At 37.4% G+C, this 14,636-nt stretch overlaps 1 protein-coding gene across 1 annotated transcript in view; it reads right to left on the bottom strand.

The window, feature by feature from the left end:
- Positions 1 to 843: 843 nt before the first annotated feature.
- LOC124803473 (clavesin-2) overlaps positions 844 to 14,636 on the bottom strand; it is a 45,600-nt gene continuing 31,807 nt past the window's right edge. The window contains exons 6-7 of the mRNA XM_047264664.1: positions 11,527 to 11,620; positions 844 to 1,056 (exon numbers count right to left, since the gene is read on the bottom strand). Of these exons, the coding sequence (XP_047120620.1) occupies positions 902 to 1,056; positions 11,527 to 11,620 (249 nt within the window). The 3' untranslated portion in view covers positions 844 to 901. The remainder of the gene's footprint in view (positions 1,057 to 11,526; positions 11,621 to 14,636) is intronic.

Raw genomic sequence — 14,636 nt, 5'->3', positions numbered from 1 at the left:
TTTTGACGAACATTATAACAAACAAAGTGCACTATAAAATACTAGAAATTTCATTTACTGATAATGATGAATAAATTATAATTACATACAGTCAGACATAATTCACACAACTCAACTCAGTTATTTTATCATATAAACAGAACAGCACTAAGCAGAAATCTCAAGTGTCTTTAAAGACATGAATAAATACATAACCTGTGTTCATTCCACATCAGGTGTTTTCTTAGAATAAGATTCAAGTATGAAGCACCTGCTGTACAATGCATGTATATATTTATTTCAAATCAGGTAATGCTAAAGCAAAGCAGGAGTTGTAAATAATGTATTAATCTATCTTTATTTTATATACATTTCTCTGGACTTTGTGCTTATTACTGTTATTGGAACTGCTGTTATTTCTTGGTAAAATAATTTTGATCTGTTATTTTTAAAGCATCCAGTAGATCAAAGAAATTGAATCCTCTCTGATGTTTTGGTATAGTAAAGTTCAAAACAAATAAAAACTGTTTCTCAAAATGACATTGGAGCTATTTCATTTAATGATCTACAGATACAATAACTCACGATTTTTAAAGTAGTTGTCAGTGAACTGATAAATATGTTAAACTGTGAAATGTCATAGGACTATAAAAGTTCAACCATGTTCTAAGAACAATACAAAACATATCAAAACACAGAAGAGATCAGACTGGGAGAACAGTTTCCCAAGGTCACTACGATACACAAATATTTCTAATACTGCAAGAATTCACATGGAAAAGAAACCACCAAAAATGACTACTGTATCCTGCTCTTATCATGTAAAATTGATAAGACATTTAGAAATGCCATACAACAGTCACATTTATATAAAACTGATTTAATTTTGATGTAAAATATATTACACAATACAGCAGTAATTCTAGTCCACCTCAAGTTTACGGAAGCTTCCTGCAACACCACTTAGTTCATCTTCTAAATCGGTAATGTATGACGTTTTATAATTCAGGTCGATTTCCATATCATCTAGTGATTTAAGAACATCTCTCTTCCTTCTGAGAACATTTTTGAAGTTCGCTGAAACAGAATTTGTCCCACATAGATTATGAAAAATAACTTTCTCACTTAGAATATTATGAAAAGAATAGATTCACCATATAGCAGATATGTTGAGCTATAGACAGGTGCAGTAAAAGGACTAATAAACACATAATCTTTCAGGGAGATGGCCTTCTTCTGAAATACAGGATGATTATAATTAAAGTTAAACTTTCAAAACGCTGTAGAAATGACACCTCTGATCAGAATGACGTCAAATTGCAATGGAATATTATCGGAGAAGGGGGAAAACCAATGACAGAAGAAAAAAATAGTGTGAAAATTGAGTAATAGATGGTGCTGTATGTGCCAGAATACGTAAATGAGAACATCTGTCATGTGCATGACCCACTGAAGTTGGTATAAACATGCCAGGTACATGGCTTTTCCTCCTTTCACATCTGTGACGTTTGCGATAGCTTGTAAAGCTGTATTACAAGAATGATGACTGTGCACACGTCACTCTGCAGAAGTTCCGGACCCTGAAGGATTTGAAAACAAGCTTTGGCCCGATGATTGTCGTGGGTCTGGCGAAAATGATTCGAAAATCCTAAAAGATGTGTTCTTTTGGTGTGCAGCCTGGTACAAGGAGGAAACAAATTGATTCAACGCCAGTGGAAGCAGTGGCCACAGCAATGCAGGAGGAGATGAGTGGAGGTGTGCAAATGTGTAGTGCACGGAGAATTGCCCGAACATTGGACATACCCATGAGCACAAGTTGCTTCCTGACAGCAAGACAGACCTTTACTTTAAAATTTCTTGCTCAAATGGAAGTGGGCAATGATTGGCTGTGGAAGATTTTGTGGACAGATGAAGCTCACTTCCATCTGACAGGATGCTCAATACACAGAATTGTTGAATATGGGCAATGGAAAATCCACACACAAATCAACCAATACCACTTCATCCTGAAAAGGTCACTGTGTTGTGCAGGTTTATGGCATTATTTGTTACAGAGCCATATTTTTTCAAATAGACAGGTGAATCCGGTCCTGTTACCTGTACCATCACTGGTAAGAACTATGAGTGTCTTTTGTGCAACCATGTCATTCCAGCTCTCCAGCAGTTTGGATGTGTGGATGAGATCATTTTTATGCAAGATGGCACACCTCTGCACATTTCAGATCCAGTTAACCAGCTGCTGAACTGCCATCTTGGAAAAGCTGGAATTATCAGCCGCCATTTCCCTGCAACCTGGCCATCCCGATAACCTGATCCTAATCCGTGTGGCTTCTGGCTATGGGGCTATCTCAAAGAAGTCATGTTCAGTGTTCCAACTGTAAACCTAGCTACACTGAAGGCACACATTGTGCAACACATTCTTAATGTGACCCCAGAAACACTTCGATCAGTTGTGGAACATGCTGTTTCTTGATTTCACATTGTTGCAGAAATGGTGGACAGCATATTGAACATGTTTTGCGCCAGTCACATGGAAATTAATAATCTGATTTGGTTTTGATTTATGCTTTTTATGTGGTTTTTGGCCTATGGACAATTAAAAACTGATATGATTGGTGCTTTTTCAGGGTGTATACACGGAAAAAAAAAAATCCCGAATTTTTTCTGGATCTCCCATTTAAAAATGCACTTTTTCCCACATGAAAATACATTTCTTCCAAGGTGAAAATATACTTTTTCCATGATAAGCAACACTGTACATTCCTTCCGACCCGTAAAAATATTAATCCTTTGAATGGTCAAGTTTTTATACACCAGCGTAGACTTTCTGGCACACTATAAAATGAAACTCAGCAATGGGGAAAGGGGTGGTAGGGGGAGGGGGAGGAGAGGGACGTGCTTTGGAAAAATCTTTGAGATGCAGCAACATGTATGCTGCATATTTTCATATTATGATACACTGCATATTTTCATATTACTATATGCTGCATATTTTCTTATGAATGTATATATTCAATTTCCACCAAACACAGTGTGCTAGTTTCTGAAGTACTGAAACAGAGATTGCAATGCACTTTTGTAAGCCAATCATAGCTCATCTCACTGATTTCACCAGCCAGTTACAACAGATATTCACAGCATAGAATGTGATGTAGTTAGCCAATAGCAACATCACTTTTAAGTAGCGTGAACACACAAATGGGAAAAGTTGATGGTTTAAATTAATGTACATAGGGTAGCACAAGAAAAGCTAAGAATTCATATATAATATTGGTATTTTTAGTGTCTGTTACACTTTATATACATCACACAAATGTGCCAATAAAATTTTAAACAATGGCAATTTCTGGTCTTCTGAGCTCGAAATTATTCTAAGAGGTTGGTACTCAAAGTGTTAAGTTTTAAATGAGAGTCTGTGATTGAAGAAATTCATTGTACATTCTGACACGTAACATAATTCATCTTGCACAAAAGGAAATTTCCTTTGAAAATAACACTTTTCAAAGAACTATTTGCAATATTTTTCTGCGACGTCTTAGACATGGGTTCGTTTAGCAGGTGTCAGAAAACAGGTGTTACTAATGTGGGCAGCTGCAATGGCATAAGAAGCTCGCACGTTCATACACATCTAGCATTAAGAGATATTACAAGATGTCATGAAAAAAATAGGACATCAGAGGATACTACAAGAACATAGGAATTTTGTAAACCATACTAAAATGCATAATTCGGCTTAAAGGACATGTTCGTACACCCAGATTCACAATGAAGTAGGCCACAACCTGATATTAAGCTTTTCAATGTGCTTTTCAGGATGCAAATTTTCTTGGAGTACCAGTACTGTTTTGTCTCATGTTTGGTTCTTTATTATGGCATAATGCCATATGTGCCAGAAGATGAAAGTGTGCACTTAAAATTGAGTGAACCTGGCCAATAGTGTGGAATGAAACACTGTGTTTCTTATAAACTGACTGCATTTGTAGAAAAGGTTAATAAAAGCCACATTTATTTAGTGAACTGACAAAAATAACTTCATTGTTGCGCAAGGCGATTAATGCTTGACTGCCAAAAACATGGAAAGAATATCAGACAACTGAAATCAGTAACATATTTTAGCCTTCCATAATTATGTGAATTTATACTAATTCACTTGATAGTTCCCAGTCACAGAAATCCATTTTGTTTCCACTTGATGATGGAACTGTAAACAAAAAGGAAACAACAAAATGACCAAACATAAACACAGGTCACTACCCCCTCCCCACTACAATCCAGACTGCTCTAGGCATGCACGAATTTGGTAGCTTGGGTGCGCCAAAAAAAAAATTTCTGGGTGGCTTCACTGCCTCTTGCTACTGCTGCCGCCACAAGCAGGAGAAGGTACTGCTCATACACTACTCAACTGCGCATGCACATGAGTCCACTGGAAACTGCTCAAAATGAAAATGTGAACAGCTGTGACGTCACACTCATCAGAAGCAGTGTGCCATTATGAAGTATTCCATAGTCTTTATCCAAAGCAGCTGACACATTTTGCTTTCAGCAGGCACTTGCATGCTCACTGTTTTGTTGTTGTTGGATTCATGTTTTTGTGTTAAAAAGGTCACCATTCATAGTAATTGACAGAAGGTATCAAGTAAAACAGAAATGAAATCTGATGTTCCTCGAGGATATGTTATAGGCCCTTTGTTGTTTCTAATCTACATAAACTATGTAGGAGGCAAACTGAGCAGCCATCTCAGATTGTCTGCAGATGCTGCCACTTACCATTAGTAAAGTCAACAGAAGATCAAAATCAATAGCAAAATGATGTTGACAGGATATCTGTGTGGTACAAATAGTAGAAATTAGCCCTAAATAATGAAAAGTGTAACTTCATCCACATGAGTACTAAAAGGAAACCATTAAATTTTGGTTAAATGAAAAATCACACACATTTAAAGGCTATCAATTCAGCTAAATACCTAGTAATTACAATTAAGAACAACTTAAATTGAAACGATCACATAGATAATGTTGTGGTGAAGGCAAACAAAAGAGTTCATCTTATTGGCTAAAAACTTATAAGATGCAACAGATCTATGAAAGAGACTGCCTACGCTATGCTTGTTTGTCCTCTGCTAAAGTACTGCTGTGGAATGTGGGTTCCTTGACAGATATGCTGGGTGGAGGACATCAAATAAGTTAAAAGAAGGGCTACTCCTTTTGAATTATTGTGAAGTAGGGGAGAAAGCATCGTGGATATAATACACGAGTTGGGATGGCAGTCATTAAAACAAAGATGTTTTTTGTTATAGCGAGAACTCTTCATGAAATTTTAATCTCCAGCTTTTTCCTTCAAATGTGAAAATATTTTGTTGACCCCCACCTACATAGGAATAAATGATCACTGTAATAAAACATGTGAAATCAGAGCACACACAAAAGATTGAAGTGTTTGTTTTTCCCATGAGCTCTTTCAGTGTGGGATGGTCGAAAAATAGACTGAAAGTGGTTCGACGAAACCTCTGCCAGCGAGCTGAGTGTGAACTGCAGAGTAGCAGTGGGCAATGTTAGGCATCAGCGACTGCTGCTGGCCTCGTGCTTATGGGAGTCTCACGAGAAAGTTGTTGAAGCTGATAAAATTTTAGCTACTTAGTTGTTTGTCTCTATTTCCGTACGAATGCAGTAATATTTATCTAGGGTCACCTGGTAACATTATCTAAGGTGTACGCCTGTGCGGCAGTGCACCAAGCGTACATGTCTGGGACTGCAGACTGGTCCCAGTAGACCTATTACATTACACGATTCGCAAGGGACATACCTGTTGCGAATCAGCACATGCACGCTAGATGGCAGTAATGTATGGAACTCGAGGGAGACTGTTCTGCTGTGAAGTCGTTCATACAGACTAAAAATATTTTGTAAAATAACTTATTAAATTATATACTTAGAGAGGAAGCTGATTGCCATATTAAAAGAAGATGCATGTTAAACAGAAAATACACTTACTTGTCTTCATACATATTCACAGCCCGCTTGGTATGCACAGATTTTCTGAATTGACTCTTCGATCCAACAACAAGCAAATGCAACAATGCTCTGTGGAAGAGACAATACAGGCAAGAGCAGTGTCTTGGCCAGAAATGCCAGCTCTCTGAAACCAATCCTACCAAGTGACACTTCACTCTTATTTCAAGTTATTAAACTGTTAGAAGTGAACAAGTCTTTTATCTCTGAAGGTGTGGTTGTACCAATTTCAGCCATACATACTACAGGAACACCATGCTATGGTAAGCCAGTACACAAAAACATTTCTTGGAATATTTATTTGGCTGCTATCATACATGACAGAATAAAAAAAAATATTCTGCCTATTCTCTCTATACTATGACACTGAGTACTTTAAGTATCCTACTGTACTTATCAGTGTACTAAGCACAAAATGTTTTTCACATCATCATGTCTGGAGGATCCTCTAGAAACAGAGATAAAGGGAGAAAATGGGAATCCAGTGCATCAAAAAGAAAAAGAAAAGCAGAGACAATTATATCCAACCAAGCTATGAGTTCAAGTACGATGAAATTTCTTAAGAAACCTGCAGGTTTAACTGTTCCAGAGGCCTCTGATGAATCTCTTATCCAAGTGTCTTTAGTTTCTGAAACAGAACGAGCTTCAGGGTCAAATGAATCTGTTACCCTTTCTGATACAGGGTCAAATGAATCTGTTACCCTTTCTGATACAGCATCAGAGTTGGGTGAAACTGCTGTGATCTGAGATTGTGCACCAAATAAAGACTTCAAAAGTGATAATCAAGAACAAACCATTTTTATAAGAGAGTCATTTATAGAATTAGATCTGGGAAAGTGGGTATTTCCAGTAAATGGTCCCCAGCAAAACCTAGAGAAACCTGATTAGAGCTACCCCAAAGATGCCAATAAAAGACATTTTACTAGAAAATTGAGTAATGGCAAAAAGTAACGTTGCAGATGGTTAGCTTCTCCATATCTCAATACAAAGTTCAATGCTTTCCATGTTGACTTTTTTTTCACATTTGCAGACACAGATGGTAAAAGAAGGATGTTGTGACTATTAGGGAATCACAAAGGTGTTGGTATAACTTGTTTGGGAGATTGAGCAATATTATAAAATACTTAGCTTCACCCAATCTGATGTATAGAGGGCATCGATAATCCCTTAACCTAAATGACAGTGGAAACAGTGGAAATTTTATAGATCTATTTAAATTGTTATCCAAATATGATATAACTCTAAAACAGCACTTGCAACACATTAAGAAAAAGCAACTATGTAAGCATTATCTGAGCCATGACATACAAAATCAATTAATTATAGTAATGTCCAAATCTGTTAACAACGAAATTATAAAAAGAGGCAGACAAGCAAAATATTATTCCTTCATGCTCAATTGTACCAGGGATTTGAGCTGTGTGGAACAAATGTCAATAAAATTAAGATTTTGTAAATCCTCAACTGGAGAGGTAGAGGAAAATTTTGTTGGGTTTATTGCCATCCCAGAAACAATGGGAGAGTATTTAACAAATGAAGTTTTAAATGAACTAGAAAATAATGACCTACACATCCAAAACTGTCAAGGACAGGGATATGATAACGGTGCCAATATGGTTGGCATTAATAAAGGTGTTAGAACAAGAATACTCAACATTAATCCAATAGCTTTGTTCACGCCACACAGATTCCATTGTTGGAATTTGCTTTTGCTAGATGCTGCTAACACTTCTACAACACCTGAAATACTTTTTGATTTCATCATTAAAGCCTATGTGCTTTTTACAAAATGAAGCAAGCACTAGGACCTTATAAGAACTAAATTGAAATTGACATTGAAACCTCTGTCTGAAACACAGTGGGAAAGTAGAATTGCAGCTGCAAAAGTGATATATTTGTAATTTGATGATACCATCGAAAGTGTGAGTGACCTGAAAAATAGAACTGATGATTCTGAAACTCTTAGCGACTGTGTTAACTTTTGAGTTTATTGTTGCAATACATGTGTAGTATGAGATTTTACTACATGTCAACAATGTAAGTAAACTGTGGTAATCTGTTCAAGTCTACTTGAAAGTTGCTATTGATACTTTACATTCGTTTCATTCCGTAAGACAAGATTTGTAACGGGCACTGCAGTAGCTCGATTGTTTGTAGAAAAAAGTAGTTATGAAATTGAGTCTCAGTTTAAAAAAAGAATAGCACAGAAAAAAACGAATGTTAGGTTATGAACAAATTGATGAACCTACGCAATCTGCTGAAATACAGTGCAGAGTTAACGCAATGATAGACACTATAATACTTGACACTGTTTGTTGTTTCAAAGTGCTCAATGAATATTTTGAACAACTTGGTTTTCTTTACAATATGAATTATTTGAAATTGTTATCCACGGATGACCTTCGCAAACACTGTTATGATTTAGGTACAATACTTCGAGAAGGTGAAAATAGCACATACAGCCTTTCGAACTTTATGAGGAGCTCCAACTTTTAAAATGCATCCTACAGGACACAATCAAAGATGCAAAACAACTTATTCGGCACATATTAGAAAATAATTTGGAAGAAGTATATCCAAATCTTTACAAAACAATCAGAATGATATTCACAGTGCCGGTCCATACAGCTTTTGCCGAGAGAAGTTTCTCAAAGTTAAAATTCATTAAGAAGCACGGTGTGTCAAGAAAGACTATCTGTGTCGTCAGTACTCTCAATTAAAGCAGAAATAGCAGCTGGTATCAACTATGACATAAGTGAGGTGAAAAGCTGGAATTTTCATTTATTTTAATGTATACCTGTTACATGTACTTTTTGTCGTTGCAATAATCCTTATACGTTATAATAATAAAATTTGTGTATAATTATTATTAGTGTATAATTCAGCTCATTTAACATTTTCTTTCTGACTGGAAAGTGAAAGGGGGTCTCGCAAATTTGATTCATCACCAACGTTCAGTTTTCCCCTGGGGCCACCATTGAAGAGTAGTCATATAGTTTTAGATGTAGATGAAGATGCTCCATGTGTTTAATATGTACTGGAAGAATGGGCTTATAATAAGTGTATGGAGGAATACAATTGTCATCACTTTAAAAAAAAAAAAGTAAAATGGAATAACTGTGATAATTCTAGTGGGGTATGTTTGACAGTCATGGCCTATAATATATATACACTAGAATGGTTAGCAAGAGACTACAGGGTATAAGTGAAATATTCATTTTAGAAAAGCAGATTGGTTTCAGGAACTGAAGGTAGTGCACAGACAAGTATTTATTATAAAACAGTTAATGGGGAAAAGCTGTAACTTTAATATGGAATGCATATAGCCTCTATAATTTATATAAAAGCCTTTGATGATGTAAATTGGCAACTACTATGACAGGTAGTAGAGAAAAGAGGTTATGCTGAACACATCAAAATATTCTGACAGATACATACATAGACGCTAAGGTATGATTAAAATAGGTGCAAGAATTCCAGATATGATACCTATAAATCAGCATGTTTGACAAAATGTACAATTTATCACTGAAATTATTTAACACATTCACTAATAATATCTTAAGAAAATAGAAACAAGGAGCACATCCTGGAATACAGATATACTATGGAAGCACAAACCGCTGTCTTTTTGCAGAAAATCTTTTTTTTTTTTTTGTGTGTATGTGTTTGATTACAACATGAAATTACAGTGTGTCATTCATTAGTTGCACCTGTTGGACAAAAAATAATATGGAAATCTCAATTAATAATTTGATGGTAATGGCATCAAAAATTTTTATCAATAATAGAGTAATTGAACAAGTTAACAGTTTTACTTATTTAAGAAACCAAATAAGTTACAAGTATAATAGCAATATAGACAACAAGCTTGAAGAATTTAAGTGTATATGGAGCACTAATAATAGAACCTTAAAATAAAAAGTTAGGAAAGGAAACAAAAATAAAGTTTAAAGAACTATCTGCTGTAATGAGATATCTAAGGGCAGCAAAAAGTTGCACACACTGGGACCAGATAAGGAATGACTGACAAGTTAGGGAAGAACTTAAAGTTGAAGGGATCAACAAAGCAATAGAGAAACATAGAAACTGGTGAAAGAGTGTGTGAATAGAATTCCAGAAGAATGACTGACAAAACCAGTGTTGAAATTTTTCTCAAAGTAAGATTGGCTCAACAATGACCTTTTAAGATGGAACAGGCAATTGGCCTAATTCCTGGAAACCATGATAGACCCAGCAACTACTTAGGTGTGATATTCTACTGGCCTTATCAAAGTAGGACTATAAAATTATTCAGAAAACGTGAAACTCTGACAGAGACAAATCAGTAACTTTGCATTTGTGACCATAATGTTGTCATATGAGCCACCTTAAGAATACCATATTGATTGTTCATGGTTTTCAGCTTGTCAGCATCAATCTTTTACTGTTTGTTACTACAATTTGCTCTTCTGTGACAGAAAAAATATGAAGGATAATGGCTTAGTTTGTACATAGCCTGAGGGGCAGCAGTTCTGGAACATTAGTAAACCATACTCCACTGCAATATGAAAGTAAAGTTTATCTGGTTTCTGAGACAATGCAAGAACTAAACAGGTAGAATTTGGAAGAGTTCAGGTAACTAATGTTGCTCTTCATTCACTACCAAGTCTACTGTTCCAGTATTAGGATTACTGTGGGCAGCATTCGGAGTAACTACTGTGTCTTGACTTCTGTCATGTTGTCAGAAGGTTTGACATACACTGGAAGTCGGTAAAGAATTTAAAAAATAAAATAAATAAAGTCTTTGTTTCTGCTACACATATGCTTTTGTAATGATGCTTGATACAAAGCACACAACATGTATGTATACCAGAACAGTTAGAAAACCTGAATTCAGGACTATAGTAAGATGCATGCCTCTGAGGTACAGTATTATAACAGCACAAGCTGAATGCACTACTGGTAAGATGCACATCACTGAGGACACAGTATTACAACAACACAAGCTGAATGAGAGAAGTGGAATGATTTCACAGAATAACAACCTCACTAAGAGCTACACAGCAGGTGACTAAGTGGTAGTGCTCATCATCACCAAGTGCATAACTGGTGGTGGACCAGACTGTGTATGTTGGTTAACAAAAAATGATCGTCTTTGTGTCATCCCTCAAAGTTTGTTGGAGTTGCCCTAAAACATTCTGTGTATTTTTGTTTTTATTTGATTGTAGTTCCATTTTTAATATTGTTTTTAAGAGACCATTACAAGTGGAAAAACTCTGATAGACATAAAAGCAGCAAAGCTTTGTGCAAGATCCGTATCAACCATATGAGGTTAGAGACTCTGGACAGGAGCTGCACCCTAGACACAACCCCAGGGCACAGAGTACAGAGCAGAACTAGCTGGCAAATTACAAATGTGTGAGAACAGTGAATTAAGTAAAAAATCAAGAAAAAAAATTACACACTAGAGAGTGAAATATAGTAAAATGATGTAAGTTACTATCCTGCCACAACAACAGATTTTAACTGTAATAAATAATTCAAACTGGCACATACCTATCATGTCAGCCATTGGAATGAAACCTCCATATTCTTTTGGCAGTATTTTTGGGTTCACAGTTTCTTTCAGGTCATCGATACTTGGGTGAAACTAGAAATTAATTACAAATGTCTAACATTAGACTTATTTGAAATGACATCTCATAATTGGTTATGTCATTACTCTTTTTAACTACAATATTTATAAAAAGAAATGTGGCATTATATATATGCATGCACAGATTTTCTCTAGTTTTACACAACAGAAGAATATTCCTAGATACCACCACCAAGAGGAGTGTCAGAAATGCAGAAGTCCATGATCTATGTTTTACCCAAGCACAATCCTATGAAAAGACTAATATTATGACACAATATTATATAAAAAATTTCATATGAACCATATTATAATCAAAATCAGTGTAACAAAAACTTAATTCCTTTGCTTGATAATCTCTGTATTGATGCCAGTCAATGAAGTAGAAGGAGATGACTAACAGACAACTCTACAGTTTAGTCTTAAACTAAGCTATATTTCCAACAAAACATGTTGTGTATTCATGTGGCTGACTCATGGCAAGTAGTAGTATTCACTGAAAGTTGTTTCACAAGTATTACAGAATTCTAAGCAGGACAAAAGAGGTGTAGGTAACATTTTCTTTGGAAAATAGCAACGCAAACATTAAGATACCAATACGATATTTAAAAAATAAGAAAAGCCATTTACTATAACTAAAGATGCAGTAGTTTTTCCCCAAAATAGCTGCTTTTTTTCTAAATTACTCAGCTGACTTTAACTAACATAAATAAAAATAGCATTAATGAGTATACCGGTAGTTTATTCTTGGTACAGTCTATACATTAAGTTTACATGGCCTACTTGTCTTTTTTCAATTTAAACCTCACTTCACTCCACATCTGTGGAGGTTCTCCTTCTTGATGGGATCTACAGAACACAAATGATTTAATTAATTAATTTCTGAAATAAAGATAAACACAAAGTTTTCTGAAGCCAATTTTTAGCCTTAGTATTGTACTTTGCAAAAGAGAAAGAAAAGTGTTAGTAATAACACACAACATTAGTGAATGTATCCATTGGGACACTAGTGTTAAAACAGCTGCTGTTTAAAGAGGGCTTTAGGGGAGGTTCTAGTAATAACACGAGATATAACTTTTGTGAAATACCCAAGCAGTAGAAAAGTGTTATCTCTGTGAGACAACAGGGTTGCCACAAGTTACTCTAAGTGAAATTCCCTGATATTTCCCTAATTTTCAGACAAGTTTTAGCCCTTTTTCCCTAGCAAATTTTGAGATCTCAAGGGTAAGTAAACACATAAATTGAAAAAAAAATAAAATAAAAAAAATAAAAAAAATTGAAAGACTTCTGTATTTCTAAATGTGTGAGCAAAAATCTTAAGTACTAACATTAACATCTTTTGTAATGAACTGCTTTTACATGGAGAAAGCAAGCCAAAATACACTCCTGGAAATGGAAAAAAGAACACATTGACACCGGTGTGTCAGACCCACCATACTTGCTCCGGACACTGCGAGAGGGCTGTACAAGCAATGATCACACGCACGGCACAGCGGACACACCAGGAACCGTGGTGTTGGCCGTCGAATGGCGCTAGCTGCGCAGCATTTGTGCACCGCCGCCGTCAGTGTCAGCCAGTTTGCCGTGGCATACGGAGCTCCATCGCTGTCTTTAACACTGGTAGCATGCTGCAACAGCGTGGACGTGAACCGTATGTGCAGTTGACGGACTTTGAGCGAGGGCGTATAGTGCGCATGCGGGAGGCCGGGTGGACGTACCGCCGAATTGCTCAACACGTGGGGCGTGAGGTCTCCACAGTACATCAATGTTGTCGCCAGTGGTCGGCGGAAGGTGCACGTGCCCGTCGACCTGGGACCGGACCGCAGCGACGCACGGATGCACGCCAAGACCGTAGGATCCTACGCAATGCAGTAGGGGACCGCTCCGCCACTTCCCAGCAAATTAGGGACACTGTTGCTCCTGGGGTATCGGCGAGGACCATTCGCAACCGTCTCCATGAAGCTGGGCTACGGTCCCGCACACCGTTAGGCCGTCTTCCGCTCACGCCCCAACATCGTGCAGCCCGCCTCCAGTGGTGTCGCGACAGGCGTGAATGGAGGGACGAATGGAGACGTGTCGTCTTCAGCGATGAGAGTCGCTTCTGCCTTGGTGCCAATGATGGTCGTATGCGTGTTTGGCGCCGTGCAGGTGAGCGCCACAATCAGGACTGCATACGACCGAGGCACACAGGGCCAACACCCGGCATCATGGTGTGGGGAGCGATCTCCTACACTGGCCGTACACCACTGGTGATCGTCGAGGGGACACTGAATAGTGCACGGTACATCCAAACCGTCATCGAACCCATTGTTCTACCATTCCTAGACCGGCAAGGGAACTTGCTGTTCCAACAGGACAATGCACGTCCGCATGTATCCCGTGCCACCCAACATGCTCTAGAAGGTGTAAGTCAACTACCCTGGCCAGCAAGATCTCCGGATCTGTCCCCCATTGAGCATGTTTGGGACTGGATGAAGCGTCGTCTCACGTGGTCTGCACGTCCAGCACGAACGCTGGTCCAACTGAGGCGCCAGGTGGAAATGGCATGGCAAGCCGTTCCACAGGACTACATCCAGCATCTCTACGATCGTCTCCATGGGAGAATAGCAGCCTGCATTGCTGCGAAAGGTGGATATACACTGTACTAGTGCCGACATTGTGCATGCTCTGTTGCCTGTGTCTATGTGCCTGTGTTTCTGTCAGTGTGATCATGTGATGTATCTGACCCTAGGAATGTGTCAATAAAGTTTCCCCTTCCTGGGACAATGAATTCACGGTGTTCTTATTTCAATTTCCAGGAGTGTATATATATCTGTTTTATTAAGACCACTGAGGTTATTTTATTTCAATAAAACAAAACACATTTGATGAAAAAATATGCATTTCCTTGGAGTCGCAAGACAGTTTTAAAATAGCTTCACCGATTTGAGAACTATCCTTAAAAAAAAAGTAGGCCTCTTGAGAGAAGTGTGTAAGGCAGGAAAGACTTGTGTAAACCAACACAGCACGTGACCACCAATAACATTTTGGT

Source organism: Schistocerca piceifrons, chromosome 6, assembly GCF_021461385.2.
Source record: "Schistocerca piceifrons isolate TAMUIC-IGC-003096 chromosome 6, iqSchPice1.1, whole genome shotgun sequence".
NCBI lineage: Eukaryota > Metazoa > Arthropoda > Insecta > Orthoptera > Acrididae > Schistocerca > Schistocerca piceifrons.
This window is presented reverse-complemented; position numbering and strand designations above follow the sequence as displayed.